The 16,937-nt window shown below is 43.2% G+C and overlaps 1 protein-coding gene across 1 annotated transcript in view; it reads right to left on the reverse strand.

The window, feature by feature from the left end:
* Positions 1-12,901: 12,901 nt before the first annotated feature.
* The window catches only part of LOC120046377 (speckle-type POZ protein-like), a 42,455-nt gene continuing 38,419 nt past the window's right edge, over positions 12,902-16,937 (reverse strand). The window contains exon 10 of the mRNA XM_038991560.1: positions 12,902-16,822. Coding sequence (XP_038847488.1) covers positions 16,678-16,822 — 145 coding nt within the window. The 3' untranslated portion in view covers positions 12,902-16,677. The remainder of the gene's footprint in view (positions 16,823-16,937) is intronic.

Raw genomic sequence — 16,937 nt, forward strand, 5'->3', positions numbered from 1 at the left:
GCCCAGCGCCGTCTGAGCCATCCGTCTGCCCAGCGCCGTCTGAGCCATCCGTCTGCCCAGCGCCGTCTGAGCCATCCGTCTGCCCAGCGCCGTCTGAGCCGCCCGTCTGTCCCGAGCCATTAGAGCCGCCCGTCTGTCCCGAGCCATTAGAGCCGCCCGTCTGTCCCGAGCCAGTAGAGCCGTCCGTCAGTCAGGAGCCGCTAGAGCCGTCCGTCAGTCAGGAGCCGCCAGAGACGCCAGCCAGTCAGGAGCCGCCAGAGACGCCCGCCAGTCAGGAGCCGCCAGAGACGCCCGCCAGTCAGGAGCCGCCAGAGACGCCCGCCAGTCAGGAGCCGCCAGAGACGCCCGCCAGTCAGGAGCCGCCAGAGACGCCCGCCAGTCAGGAGCTGCCAGAGACGCCCGCCAGTCAGGAGCTGCCAGAGACGCCCGCCAGTCAGGAGCTGCCAGAGACGCCCGCCAGTCAGGAGCTGCCAGAGACGCCCGCCAGTCAGGAGCTGCCAGAGACGCCCGCCAGTCAGGAGCTGCCAGAGACGCCCGCCAGTCAGGAGCTGCCAGAGACGCCCGCCAGTCAGGAGCTGCCAGAGACGCCCGCCAGTCATGAGCTGCCCGCCAGTCATGAGCTGCCCGCCAGTCATGAGCTGCCCGCCAGTCATGAGCTGCCCTCCAGTCATGAGCTGCCCGCCAGTCATGAGCTGCCCGCCAGTCATGAGCTGCCCTCCAGTCATGAGCTGCCCTCCAGTCATGAGCTGCCCTCCAGTCATGAGCTGCCCTCCAGTCATGAGCTGCCCTCCAGTCATGAGCTGCCCTCCAGTCATGAGCTGCCCTCCAGTCATGAGCTGCCCTCCAGTCATGAGCTGCCCTCCAGTCATGAGCTGCCCTCCAGTCATGAGCTGCCCTCCAGTCCGGAGCTGCCCTCCAGTCCGGAGCTGCCCTCCAGTCCGGAGCTGCCCTTCAGTCCGGAGCTGCCCTCCAGTCCGGAGCTGCCCTTCAGTCCGGAGCTGCCCTTCAGTCCGGAGCTGCCCTTCAGTCCGGAGCTGCCATTCAGTCCGGAGCTGCCATTCAGTCCGGAGCTGCCATTCAGTCCGGAGCTGCCATTCAGTCCGGAGCTGCCATTCAGTCCGGAGCTGCCATTAGTCCGGAGTTGCCCCTCTGTCCTGAGCTACCTCTCTGTCCTGAGCTACCTCTCTGTCCTGAGCTACCTCTCTGTCCTGAGCTACCTCTCTGTCCTGAGCTACCTCTCTGTCCTGAGCTACCTCCTAAATCATGTGGGGGCCTTGGGGAGGATTCTTAGGCCAAGGTCGTGGGCGAGGGTCGCCACTCAAAGGACGCTAAGGAGGGGGACAAAGACAGTGGTGGAGTGGTGTCCTCGTCCTGCGCCGGAGCCGCCACCGCGGACAGATGCCCACCCAGACCCTCCCCTTGAGTTTTAGGGGTGCGCACGGAGTTCGCACCTTGAGGGGGGGGTTCTGTCACGTTCCTGACCTGTTTTCTGTTGTTTTGTATGTGTTTAGTTGGTCAGGACGTGAGCTGGGTGGGAATTCTATGTTGTGTGTCTAGTTTGTCTGTTTCTATGTCAGCCTAGTGTGGGTTCTCAATCAGAGACAGATGGTAATCATTGTCTCTGATTGAGACTCATATATAGGAGGCTTGTTTTGTGTTGGGTTTTTGTGGGTGTTTGTTTCCTGTCTCTGTGTTTGTTCTGCACCAGATAGGACTGTCTCGGTTTTCACGGTTTGTTATTTTTGTTTGTTGTTTTTAGTGTTCACTTGTTATTATATTAAACATGTTGAGCACTGGCTACGCTGCATTTTGGTCCTCTCCTTCACCCCTGGAAGAAAACTACAGAAATACTAGATGATTACTTCTTGGTTTGCTTTTAAATTCAGAAAGAATGTTTAAAAAATATATATAATACATTATGACACCATTCTGTTTTCTTCTCACTGACATTCAGTTCAGCACTGACAGCACTGAGTCGGGTCTCAATTTACTGTTGAAAGTTAGAATACACAATGTGCAATTTCGAAACTTGGATGTGCATCAGCAGTTTTCCTCTAGTTACTGTGTCACTCACTGACAGTCGCTCAATTAGCCCGTGTCGGTAAAAAAAACGTGATTAACTAGACTAATTTATCAGTCTAGACAGCTATTTAAACTTAAAAAGATGCACTATGCAAAAATCGCTCCGCTATTTTCTCGTTGCAAAACATGTTAATAATAGTTTTCCTAATTTCAGTTTGTGACAAAACAAGGAAGTATAGTGTAGAGAATCATTGTAACATCTAAACCGCTGCAGAATATATTTCCCATAACCAAAAATATTGTATTTATCTGTTTGAAGCTGGTGTACAAAACCCGAAAGTAAAAGAGGCAAAAACTAAACTGAAGACCGGGGAGCATAGAAATAGCGCATATAGAACAGATCTACAGCTTCTTAGACATCCATTCAATGAGAATGACAGATCTTTAACTGGCATTTCTATGTAAATTTGGTTGGTTGCCCAAAAAGTTAAGTATTGCAGCTTTAACAGTGTCAACGCCCTGTAGGTAGACTGAAACTATGGTGAAACTATAAAGAAATGACCAGTAAGTGACATAATAATTACTTAACTACAGTAATGAAATAACAACGACAAGGTAACTACCAGCTACAAGCAAAGATCCAAAGGGTAAGTTTGGGGTATCCTCCCCATCCAGTAAATTTGAAGAAAGTTTAAGCTAATTTACTGCATTTCTATACCATTTAAAAACTGTTAAATGCTATTTGGAGAACAGCAAAAATTACCCCAGCCATTATCACATTGGTTGGTGTAGCTTCATTCACCTCAGTTGATCTATAAACACATAAGCTATACAATTACCCACTACACATTAAGCTACTATGTTCATGAATGGAACTTAATTGTTAGTGTAAACGGTCTGTGCCTATGTATAAATGCGCTGACTACTGCGTTCTGGCTTCGGTTTTGCATTGTGTTGTGGTGCATGTAGACAAAAGGGACACATTGCTGCCGTTTTTTGTCTTTTAATATTGGATGAGATGAAATAACTGCAGTGAATAGATGCAGCACAAAGCTATTACATGAAATGAAGAGCCTCTATGTTGTGTACACCTCTCCTCAGCAAGCATCAAAGCAGACTCAGGGCTCTACAGTGCATTCGGAAAGTATTCAGACCCCTTGACTTTTTCCACATTTTGTTACATTACAGCCTTATTCTAAAATGGATGAAAACATTTATTTTCCTCAACAATCTACGCACAATACCCGATAATAACAAAGCAAAACAGGGTTTTCTATTTTTTTGGTGCAAATATAGAAAAATATATTTTAAAAAATCACATTTTCACTATCACAATTATCAGCGCACTTGCTTATGTTGGCCGAAAGAGATGGGTTTTGAGGAATAATCAAGTTGTGGGTGTGTCGAGGCTTGGCCAATCAGAATGTGCTCCATGGCAAAATATGTGGTTGCTTCCAGTTGTGTATTTACGGTATTTTATGGAATCAACTCCAATACCAATGTAGTCCGTTAAAGTTTGTTAAATGGCTTACAGAAACTAAATAACAAAATGTAGACCAATCTTTGCTAAATACGTTAACTTGAACCCTTATGCAGTCCACATTGTTCTAAGTAATTGCATGGCTTCAACAGCATTCACATGGATATAGGGGCTAGGCCAACTGTAAATTGCATTATGGCTGAGCATGGGCATGCCAAACATTGTCAATAAGCATTATTGAATTCATTATTGATAAGGCCTAAAAAGATAATGAATAATTCTAGTCAAATTTTTAACAAAACTTGTTTTAAATACACTGTCACACTTACAGGCACAATAGTTTCTCCCCGTGAGCATATCATTGTAAAACATTGCAGACTATGAGGGTTTTATGCACATCCAAACTTTTCACAGCAGCTGGTCAAAGATCCAATATAAAGAGAAGGGGAGAATGTCCAATCACTGTTAAACTGCTCCCAAATAGGCCTATGTTTTCTGAACATAATCAGAACCATTTTACAGATCAGATTGCATTCACACATCTCCAGAAGTTGCATTTCATGCACGCCAAGGACGTTGTAACCATCCAACCAGGAAGGTGAATCATTCTAATAAGATTGGTTGTAATAAAATGTAACTAAAAACAAGCACTGTTTTTTTAAACAACAATAATAAATACGTGTCAAATGTAATGATATCATAACATCGTCAGGATAAAAAAAAAAATGCATTATTGTTGAACGAGCCTTCGTTAAAGTAGGCCTAAGGAAGGGCTTGGGTTTTGAACATATGAAATGGAAAACAAGCAGTTCTTACAAGTTACAGATCACTTCACCAAAATTCTCCTCTCTCGTTTCATGATGGGCATGGACACATCATGGACAGGGTTTTACGCACGTCCAAAACGGGACCTTCATGGCCAAAGTAATGTGGGCCTGCCTACAATGCATAGATTAAAAGGGAATGTCAGCTCACTGTTCTACTCATCTCAAGCTTTATATTTTCATAAAGCTTTGATGATTAAGATTGACTTTCAAGCGATCTCAGGAGCCAAACCTTTTATCGACAGTCTTGACTACTTCCCGATTGCATTGGGCAGGACAAAAAAAGCCTTCATTGAGAGGAGTGGAGGTTTTTAACCAAATGCAATGAAATGGGAGAAAAAACACACGTTTTTTATGTTTCTAAATAGGTCGACCGATTATGATTTTCCAACGCCGACACCAATTATTGGAGGACAAATGAAAGTCTATACCGATTCATCTGACGATTTATATATATATATATATTTGTAATAATGACAATTACAACAATACTGAATGAACACCTTAATTTCAACTTAATATAATACATGAAAATATATTTAGTCTCAAATAAATAATGAAACATGTTCAATTTGGTTTAAATAATGCAAAAACAAAAAGTGTTGGAGAAAGTAAAAGTGCAATATGTGCCATGTAAAAAAGCTAACGTTTAAGTTCCTTGCTCAGAACATGAGAACATATGAAAGCTTGTGGTTCCTTTTAACGAGTCTTCAATATTCCCAGTTAAGAAGTTTTAGGTTGTAGTTATTATAGGACGTTTTCTCTCTATACCATTTGCATTTCATATACCTTTGACTATTGGATGTTCTTATAGACACTATAGTATTGCCAGCCTAATCTCAGGAGTAGATAGGCTTGAAGTCATAAACAGCACTGTGCTTCAAGCATTGCAAAGAGATGCTGGCAAACGCAGGAAAGGGCTGTTTGAATGAATGCTTACGAGCCTGCTGCTGCCTACCACTGCTCAGTCAGACTGCTCTATCAAATATCACATCATATACTTAATTCTAATATAATAAACACACAAATACGAGCCTTAGGTCATTAATATGGTTAAATCCGTAAACTATCATTTCGAAAACAAAACATTTATTCTTTCAGTGAAATTCTGAACCGTTACGTATTTTATCGAACGGGTGGCATCCATAAGTCTAAATATTACTGTTACATTGCACAACCTTCAATGTTATGTCATAATTACGTAAAACTCTGGCAGATGATTTACAGTCTTTGTTAGGAAGAAATGGTCTTCACAGTTCGCAACGAGCCAGGCGGTCCAAACTGCTGCATATACACTAACTCTGCTTGCACAGAACACAAGAGAAGTGACACAATTTCCCTAGTTAATATTGCCTGCTAACATGAATTTCTTTTAGCAAATTTCAATTTACACAAAAAAACAACGTTTTCATCTTTTGAGCTTCTAGTCATGAAATCTAAGCAGCCTACTCAATCACTTTTTATAGCTACTGTTTACAGGCCTCCTGGGCCATATACAGCATTCCTCACTGAGTTCCCTGAATTCCTATCGGACCTTGTAGTCATAGCAGATAATATTCAAATTTTTGGTGATTTTAATATTCACATGGAAAAGTCCACAGGCCCACTCCAAAAGGCTTTCGGAGCCATCATCGACTCAGTGGGTTTTGTCCAACATGTCTCTGGACCTACTCACTGTCACAGTCATACTCTGGACCTAGTTTTGTCCCATGGAATAAATGTTGTGGATCTTAATGTTTTTCCTCATAGTCCAGGATTATCGGACCACCATTTTATTACGTTTGCAATAGCAACAAATAATCTGCTCAGACCCCAACCGAGGAGCATCAAAAGTCATGCTATAAATTCTCAGACAACCCAAAGATTCCTTGATGCCCTTCCAGACTCCCTCTGCCTTCCCAAGGACGTCAGAGGACAAAAATCAGTTAACCACCTAACTGAGGAACTCAATTTAACCTTGCGCAATACCCTAGATGCAGTTGCACCCCTAAAAACTAAAAACATTTATCATAAGAAACTAGCTCCCTGGTATACAGAAAATACCCGAGCTCTGCTTCCAGCAAGCTTCCAGAAAATTGGAACGGAAATGGCGCCACACCAAACTGGAAGTCTTCCGACTAGCTTGGAAAGACAGTACCGTGCAGTATCGAAGAGCCCTTACTGCTGCTCGATCATCCTATTTTTCCAACTTAATTGAGGTAAATAAGAACAATCTGAAATTTATTTTTGATACTGTCGCAAAGCTAACTAAAGAGCAGCATTCCCCAAGAGAGGATGGCTTTCACTTCAGCAGTGATAAATTCATGAACTTCTTTGAGGAGAAGATCATGATCATTAGAAAGCAAATTACGGACTCCTCTTTAAATCTGTGTATTCCTCCAAAGCTCAGTTCTCAACTCTGCCAGGACCTAGGATCAAGAGAGACACTCAAGTGTTTTAGTACTATATCTCTTGACACAACGCTGAAAATAATCATGGCCTCTAAACTGCATACTGTACCCTATTCCAACTAAACTACTGAAAGAGCTGCTTCCTGTGCTTGGCCCTCCTATGTTGAACATAATAACCGGCTCTCTATCCACCGGATGTGCACCAAACTCACTAAAAGTGGCAGTAATAAAGCCTCTCTTGAAAAAGCCAAACCTTGACCCAGAAAATATAAAAACTATCGGCCTATATCGAATCTTCCATTCTGATCAAAATGTTTAGAAAATTCCTTAAGACAAACAATGTATACGAAATGCTTCTGTCTGGTTTTAGACCCCATCATAGCACTCAGACTGCACTTGTGAAGGTGGTAAATTACCTTTTAATGGCGTCAGACCGAGGCTCTGCATCTGTCCTCGTGCTCCTAGACCTTAGTGCTGCTTTTGATACCATCTATCACCACATTCTTTTGGAGAGATTGGAAACCCAAATTGGTCTACACGGACAAGTTCTGGCCTGGTTTAGATCTTATCTGTCGGAAAGATATCAGTTTGTCTCTGTGAATGGTTTGTCCTCTGACAAATCAACTGTAAATTTCGGTGTTCCTCAAGGTTCTATTTTAGGACCACTATTGGTTTCACTATATACACTGCTCAAAAAAATAAAGGGAACACTTAAACAACACAATGTAACTCCAAGTCAATCACACTTCCGTGAAATCAAACTGTCCACTTAGGAAGCAACACTGATTGACAATAAATTTCACATGCTGTTGTGCAAATGGAATAGACAAAAGGTGGAAATTATAGGCAATTAGTAAGACACCCCCAATAAAGGAATGGTTCTGCAGGTGGTGACCACAGACCACTTCTCAGTTCCTATGCTTCCTGGCTGATGTTTTGGTCACTTTTGAATGCTGGCGGTGCTTTCACTCTAGTGGTAGCATGAGACGGAGTCTACAACCCACACAAGTGGCTCAGGTATTGCAGTTCATCCAGGATGGCACATCAATGCGAGCTATGGCAAAAAGGTTTGCTGTGTCTGTCAGCGTAGTGTCCAGAGCATGGAGGCGCTACCAGGAGATAGGCCAGTACATCAGGAGAGGTGGAGGAGGCCGTAGGAGGGCAACAACCCAGCAGCAGGACCGCTACCTCCGCCTTTGTGCAAGGAGGTGCACTGCCAGAGCCCTGCAAAATGACCTCCAGCAGGCCACAAATGTGCATGTGTCAGCATATGGTCTCACAAGGGGTCTGAGGATCTCATCTCGGTACCTAATGGCAGTCAGGCTACCTCTGGCGAGCACATGGAGGGCTGTGCGGCCCCACAAAGAAATGCCACCCCACACCATGACTGACCCACCGCCAAACCGGCCATGCTGGAGGATGTTGCAGGCAGCAGAACGTTCTCCACGGCGTCTCCAGACTCTGTCACGTCTGTCACATGTGCTCATGTGCTCAGTGTGAACCTGCTTTCATCTGTGAAGAGCACAGGGCACCAGTGGCGAATTTGCCAATCTTGGTGTTCTCTGGCAAATGCCAAACGTCCTGCACGGTGTTGGGCTGTAAGCACAACCCCCACCTGTGGACGTCGGGCCCTCATACCACCCTCATGGAGTCTGTTTCTGACCGTTTGAGCAGACACATGCACATTTGTGGCCTGCTGGAGGTCATTTTGCAGGGCTCTGGCAGTGCACCTCCTTGCACAAAGGCGGAGGTAGCGGTCCTGCTGCTGGGTTGTTGCCCTCCTACGGCCTCCTCCACATCTCCTGATGTACTGGCCTGTCTCCTGGTAGCGCCTCCATGCTCTGGACACTACGCTGACAGACACAGCAAACCTTTTTGCCACAGCTCGCATTGATGTGCCATCCTGGATGAACTGCACTACCTGAGCCACTTGTGTGGGTTGTAGACTCCGTCTCATGCTACCACTAGAGTGAAAGCACCGCCAGCATTCAAAAGTGACCAAAACATCAGCCAGGAAGCATAGGAACTGAGAAGTGGTCTGTGGTCACCACCTGCAGAACCATTCCTTTATTGGGGGTGTCTTAGTAATTGCCTATAATTTCCACCTTTTGTCTATTCCATTTGCACAACAGCATGTGAAATTTATTGTCAATCAGTGTTGCTTCCTAAGTGGACAGTTTGATTTCACAGAAGTGTGATTGACTTGGAGTTACATTGTGTTGTTTAAGTGTTCCCTTTATTTTTTTGAGCAGTGTATTTACCTTTTGGGGATGTCATTCGAAAACATAATGTTAACTTTCACTGCTATGCGGATGACACACAGCTGTACATTTCAATGAAACATGGTGAAGCCCCAAAATTGCCCTCCCTGGAAGCCTATGTTTCAGACATAAGGAAGTGGATGGTTGCAAACTTTCTACTTTTAAACTCAGACAAAACAGAGATGCTTGTTCTAGGTCCCAAGAAACAAATAGATCTTCTGTTGAATCTGACAATTCATCTTGATGGTTGTACAGTCATCTCAAATAAAACTGAAGGACCTCGGCGTTACTCTGGACCCTGATCTCTCTTTTGACGAACATATCAAGACTGTTTCAAGGACAGCTTTTTTCCATCTACGTAACATTGCAAAAATCAGAAACTGTCTGTCCAAAAATGATGCAGAAAAATTAATCCATGCTTTTGTTACTTCTAGGTTAGACTACTGCAATGCTCTACTTTCCGGCCACCCGGATAAAGCACTAAATAAACTTCAGTTAGTGCTAAATACGGCTGCTATCATCCTGACTAGAACCAGAAAATTTGATCATATTACTCCAGTGCTAGCCTCTCTACACTGGCTTCCTGTTAAGGCAAGGGCTGATTTCAAGGTTTTACTGCTAACCTACAAAGCATTACATGGGCTTGCTCCTACCTATCTTTACGATTTGGTCCTGCCGTACGTACCTACACGTACGCTACGGTCACAAGACGCAGGCCTCCTAATTGTCCCTAGAATTTCTAAGCAACAGCTGGAAACAGCAGGGCTTTCTCCTATAGAGCTCCATTTTTATGGAATGGTCTGCCTACCCATGTGAGAGACGCAGACTCGGTCTCAACCTTTAAGTCTTTATTGAAGACTCATCTTTTCAGTAGGTCCTATGATTGAGTATAGTATGGCCCAGGAGTGTGAAGGTGAACGGAAAGGCACTGGAGCAACGAACCGCTCTTGCCGTCTCTGCCTGGCCGGTTCCCCTCTCTCCACTGGGATTTTCTGCCTCAGCCCCTGTGATAGGGTTAGAGTCACTGGCTTACTGGTGCTCTTCCATGCCGTCCCTAGGAGGGGTGTGTCACTTGAGTGGGTTGAGTCACTGACGTGATCTTCCTGTCTGGGTTGGCACCCCCCCTTGGGTTGTGCCGTGGGGGAGATCTTTGTGGATTATACTCGGCCTTGTCTCAGGATGGTAAGTTGGTGGTTGAAGATATCCCTCTAGTGCTGTGGGGGCTGTGCTTTGGCAAAGTGGGTGGGGTTATATCCTGCCTGTTTGGCCCTGTCCGGGGGTATCATCGGATGGGGCCACAGTGTCTCCTGACCCCTCCCGTCTCAGCCTCCAGTATTTATGCTGCAGTAGTTTATGTGTCGGGGGGCTAGGGTCAGTCTGTTAAATCTGGAGTACTTCTCCTGTCTTATCCGGTGTCCTGTGTGAATTTAAGTATGCTCTCTCTATCTTTCTCTCTCTCTGAGGACCTGAGCCCTAGGACCATGCCTCATTAGTACCTGGCATGATGACTCCTTGCTGTCCCCAGTCCACCTGGCCGTGCTGCTGCTCCAGTTTCAACTGTTCTGCCTGCGGCTATGGAACCCTGACCTGTTCACCGGACGTGCTACCTGTCCCAAACCTGCTGTTTTCAACTCTCTAGAGACAGCAGGAGCGGTAGAGATACTCTTAATGATCGGCTATGAAAAGCCAACTGACATTTACTCCTGAGGTGCTGACTTGTTGCACCCTCGACAACTACTGTGATTATTATTTGACCATGCTGGTCATTTATGAACATTTGAACATCTTTGCCATGTTCTGTTATAATCTCCACCCGGCCCAGCCAGAAGAGGACTGGTCACCCCTCATAGCCTGGTTCCTCTCTAGGTTTCTTCCTAGGTTTTGGCCTTTCTAAGGAGTTTTTCCTAGCCACCGTGCGTCTACACCTGCATTGCTTGCTGTTTGGGGTTTTAGGCTGGGTTTCTGTACAGCACTTTGAGATATCAGCTGATGTAAGAAGGGCTATATAAATAAATTTGATTTAACTAAATATGCAGATTAGAAAATATATACTTCTGTATTAATTTACAAAAAGGCATTGATGTTTATGGTTAGGTACATTGGTGCAACGACAGTGTTTTTTTATGCACTTGTTAAATCATCACCCGTTTGGCGAAGTAGGCTGTGATTCGATGATAAATTAGCAGGCAAAGCATTGATTATTTGCAAAGCAGGACAAGCTAGTTAACCAAGTAATCATCAACCATGTGTAGTTAACTAGTGATTATGTTAAGATTGATTGTTTTTTTATAAGTTAAGTTTCATGCTAGCTAGCAACTAACCTTGGCTCATTGCTGCACTAGCGTAAAAGGTGGTCAGCCTGCCACGCAGTCTCCTCGTGGAGTGAAATATAAATCGGCGTCTAAAAATGCAGATTACCGATTATGAAAACTTAAATTGGCCGACCTCGAGTCCTTTATAACTCAGTTGCCGGAAAGGAAGGAAACCGCTCAGGGATTTCACCACGAGGCCAATGGTGACTTTAAAACACGAGTTTAATGGCTGTGTCACGTTCCTGACCTGTTTTCCTTGTTTTTGTATGTGTTTAGTTGGTCAGGGCGTGAGTTGGGGTGGGCATTCTATGTTATGTGTTTCTATGTTGGGTTAAATGTGTCGCCTGATATGGTTCTCAATTAGAGGCAGGTGTTTGACGTTTCCTCTGATTGAGAACCATATTAAGGTAGGCTGTTCTCACTGTTTGTTTGTGGGTGATTGTTCCTGTGTCTGCTGCACCACACGGGACTGTTTCGTTTGTTTGTTCGTTTGGCTAGTCTTACCTGTTCGTGCGTTCTTCGTGTCTATGTAAGTTCTCAAGTTCAGGTCTGTCTACGTCGTTTTGTTGTTTTGTTTCTATTCAAGTGTTCTTCGTATGTTCGTCTTTGCTTTAATAAATATTCATTATGTCATCATACAACGCTGCGTTTTGGTCCGACCCTTACTCCTCCTCATTCGAGGAGGAGGACTTAGACAGCCGTTACAGGCTGTGACAGGAGAAAACTGAGGATGGATCAACAACATTGTAGTTACGCCACAATACTAACCTAAATGGCAGTGAAATAAGTACAAATATGAATCCTGTTTGTAATAAGGCACAAACGTAAAACTGCAAAAAATCTGGCAAAGAAATTCACTTTATGTCCTGAATACAAATTGTTATGTTTGGTGCAAATCCAACAACTCATTAAGGAGTACCCCTTCATATTTTCAGGCATGGTAGTGCCTGCATCATGATATGGCTATGCTTGTCATCTGCAAGGATTAGGGACTTTAGGTTAAAAATAACAAATAGAGCTAAGCGCAGGCAAAATCCTAGAGAAAAAACCCTTTTCGGTCTGCTTTTCAATAGACACTGGGAGACAAATTCACCTTTCAGCAGGACAATACCCTAAAACGTAAGGCCAAATATATACACTGGAGTTGATTAGCATGAGGACATTGAATGTGCCTAGTTAACAGTTTTGACTTCAATCTACTGGAAAATCCATGGCAAGACTTGAAAATGGCTGTCTAGCAATGATCAACAACCAACTTGACACAGCTTGAAGTGTAAAAAGAATAAATGTGCAAACATTGTACAATTCAGGTGTGCAAAGCTCTGAGACTTACCCAGAAAGATTCACAGCTGTAATCGCTGCCAAAGGTGATTCTAACATGTACTGACTTACGGGTGTAAAATTATGTATGGAAGATATCTGTATTTTATGTTCAATAAATTTGCAAACATTTCTAAAAACATGTTTTCACTTTGTCATTATGGGGTAGTGTGTGTAGATGGGTGATAAAATCAATTTAATCCATTTTGAATTCTGACTAACAACAAAATGTGGAATAAGTCAAGTGGTATGAATACAAAACATGTTATCACACAATGAACCAAGACTGTGCTGCATTCATTACAAAATAGCTGTGGTTTATTCCTTTGGGAAGAAAAAAACGGCAATAACTAAGCATTACCAGACATGTCTACAGGAAAGAAACGGTTAATTTGCAGCCAGGTAAAAACCGTAGTGAAATATTAGATTTTATACTTAGTTTTCACATTCTGGTTATTCTCTCCCAGGGCCGAGCCCCCCCAAAAAAACTGCTTTTCAATTTTATGGTTGAAAATTTTTGTTTACATTGTTCAAAAATACATTGTGTGTGTCTGTACAAATTCCTATGAAAAACAATGAGGACAGTTCTGAGGAAAAACAACTAGAAAGTAAATCACAAAAAAAATATATACAAGCCTGATTGAAGCCTAATGTAAAATTGTAACTGATGCACAATATCTTCTCTGGGTTGTTTTCAAACAGAAATCCCGAGATTTCAAGACAAATCCACACACAAAATTACAATTAGATTATGACCCCCCCAAAAAACATTTTACATCCACTCTTTCTTTTCTATTGATAAAATAAGATGCAGATCAAGCAACATTCCATATAGGAGAGGGTTTTCTTTTCTTTTTGTGTCTCTTGCAGAGAATTTAGCTTTAATCCTCAAGCTTCCAACATATTTTACATATGTGGATTTCCAACTGTTAGCGAAACAATGGGAGTGGTAGGGGTTAATGCATGCTTAAAAGAGTAAGCCCAAATCCTCAAAGTCACATTAAATCAAATTGTATAGCAACCAAAATATCTTAACAAGTGACATGTAAAATATTATACAGATGTAGGATCTTAATTTGGTCACCCTGATGTTGCAGGAAACGTCCTGCACAGCAGGTAATGTTAACTTGTAGAGTATTCGAGGTTTAAAAAGGATTCTTAAGTTTATAATTTACGCATAAAAATTCAGACTTGATTTGCTTTAAAACATTTATCAACCCCTACAAAAATGTCCATTAATTATAATCCACATAATAATTGACATTTCCTGTTGCTGCAGGAGCACTTTCCTGATGTAGCAAACTGTCTCAAATTAAGATCCCATATCTGTAGGAATTCTGGTATTTATATAGCATTTCCATAGAATTTTTTCTTCTGAGAATACACACCAATACAGCACTATATGTACATTCAGAGAATAGCTGGTTTCTGGATTACAGTTCTACCTAGTATTCATACCACTGACAGACTTTTATGAAAGGTGTTTTGACTGCAACTAAATCAATTTGGATTTTGTATACGCTCATACCTAGTAATAACCAGTTATAACCAATGCGAGTACATAAGGTGCTCCATCTCTGCAGGTGATCCGTCTTTCAGGACAAGATCACTGCAACAGGTCCCCCTCCACCCTATGATGATATGCATTACTTAATATTATGTCTCTAGAGAAACCTGATATCACAACTGTTTTAGATTTCCCCTACAATAACTACTTTTTGGATAATACACCAATACGGCTCTCTGTGTAGATTCAGAGTATCTGAGTTCTGTATTACAGTTCTATCAAGTATGTATACCATTGGCAGATTTGTATTATGCACAAATATAAGGAAATTTTGGTTTTGTACAGTCATAAGATACGTGGTATAGAAAAGTACAATCTTAGGTGAGTACATGGAGAGCTACAGGAAACTGCCAAAATAAAAGGAAACACTTGAGCAAATGAGGAATACAAAGGATACTGAAAGCAGGTGCATTTACACAGATGTGGTTCCGGAGTTAATTAAGCAATTAACCGCCAATCATGCTTAGGGTATAAAAGGCCCAGTTGCCTATTATTTTGACTAACATGGCTAGAAGAGATTTCAGTGACTTTGAAAGAGGGGTCTCAAAGGAGCATAGGACGATAAACCTAAAATTAGACACCGGCATTGCTTTGCTCTTACTGAAGCATTTTGCGTACGTAGGCAATGTTCTGCTTTTCTGTAGCTTGTTCTAAAACCATTATTGGGACCACAGTAATAGCCTATGCATTATGCTGATTCCTGCTATTTAAGTGTCTGCCTGTCCACTCACTCTCCCCACTGTGCGCACGGAGGAGGGAGAGATGCATTCAGAGAAGCACAAGCATATGACCAATGCCCAAACTGCAATTGTGGGGATTTTTTTTTCCAAAGCATCTACTATCGTTCTAGTTAAGAGAGGAGAGCCAGAGCTTTGTGAGTATATCATTTATTTCTCACTTCTTAATATTGAGTTCAAGGCACCACTTTACAACCGGAGGAGGCTATAGTTTTGATGCAGAGCACACCATGTGCAGTAAATAGGCCAACATCACATAGCCTAGGCCTAGCGCTGCAAAGTGTTTGTAGGATATTAGCTGATGTTTACTGCTATATTAATAAATAAGCCTAAATGGCTATTTAGCAACAATATCATATTTAGAGTTAGCAATCTAGCTAAGTGTTTTGAGACCCCACTTCCTCAGGTGGTGAATAATATAGCCTATTAAGCCGATATGCACAAGAATGTCAGCAAATTCTCTGATGAGCCTAAAATAAATCTGATCATTCGGGATCCTATTTTGACAGGTTGCAAATAAAAAAATTATAAATCATGCATTCCCTGGATGTTAAATCAAATCGCTTACTTTTTGAATCATAGGGTACCAAGACAGACAACTGAGATGGTAGCCTACCTGTCTTGACACCCTATTAAGACACGTTATGTTGGCGGTTCCTTTATTTTGGCAGTCACCTGTATACAGCATTTCTGCAAATGATCTGTCTATCTGGTCAAAATCACAGATACAGGTCTCCCTCCACCCTCTGATGGTATGGCTAACTTGTTTTTAAAAAATGACTCCAAAGCAGTATAATTTTTTTAAGAGTCCACATTGATACAGAAACACTAAACAATGATTTCGATTTATTAAGAACAAGTTGATTGACAAAGTCATGAAAAATTTAAAGAATTTAATAAACCATCTCTGGGCTATGATAAAAAATATGCCTCAGGGGTCAAAATGACCCATCGCTAGCTTGAAGGTTAAAGGGTATTTGTCCTTGGCGGTCCAACGGTTTCGCCCACTAAGCTTGCGTTATGTGTGCTTCTCTACTACAGTACTCTGTATCGCTGCAGCGGCAGCGGCATTTGACAAAGGGCTGACCTGTAACATTAGTGCAACATTTTCCCCACTACTTTAAAAACAGGGTTTCCACAGTCTTTGAACAGGCCCTTGGCCCTGGGCTCCTAGGTCATCCTGGTAAACAGGCCCATTCCTTCGTGCTGCCTCTACTTAACCAGTCTATCAAATAGGCCCTTTTCGCCCTTTTTTCGATTGACACCTGCGCCTATGGTTGTCAACCAATGAGAACAGAGAAAGGGACAGACAAAGCTAATCTACACATGTGCAGTGAAGGCCTTGCTATGCGCCACTCCACTTTGCTCTCGTCCTCTTGTATCCTCCATGTTCGAAAGAGTGTTTCTTGTGGGCTTGGTTGGATTTGTCAATTTCTTCCCCCCCAATCTCCTATGCAGTTGGTAGACTGCATGTCATCGAAGGACGCAGGCCTTCTTGTGGTTACGGGTTCACAACAAACACCGACCTCATTAAGCCAGAGCTGAGGAGAAAGAGGGTTTTTAGCGTAGCCTAGCAGCTCATTGTAAACAAAACATCCCCTTCTTATCCTGACTGTTGGCCCTCTCCTCCATTTCCCCCCTCTATCTCAGAAGACAAATACAGCAGGTTCAGATATGGGACGGAGGGGTTGAGGGAGAGGCGTTAACTGTGGTGGGAAGAGATTTCTCCTGTGCGTGCGAGGAGGGCGGGTGGTGGTATGTGTGTTAAGACTGTTTGAGGCGTTTCCGGGGCGGTCCCAGGAAGGGGTACTGGGCCGAGGCCAGTGAGCGGTAGGCTTCGGCCACCAGGTGAGGATGGGACGCCACCATGGACTTCCAGCCCGCCGTCTCCATAACCTCGGCAGCATGGCTAGAGAGAGAGAGAGGGGGACAATTTCAAAAACTAAAATGTGCACTGGGTACCCTGGAACAAGATTAAGAAACACTGGTATAGGAGACTGCTAGCTCGTTGTGCCCCCCCGAAC

Source organism: Salvelinus namaycush, chromosome 4 (assembly GCF_016432855.1).
Source record: "Salvelinus namaycush isolate Seneca chromosome 4, SaNama_1.0, whole genome shotgun sequence".
In the NCBI taxonomy this organism is placed as follows: domain Eukaryota; kingdom Metazoa; phylum Chordata; class Actinopteri; order Salmoniformes; family Salmonidae; genus Salvelinus; species Salvelinus namaycush.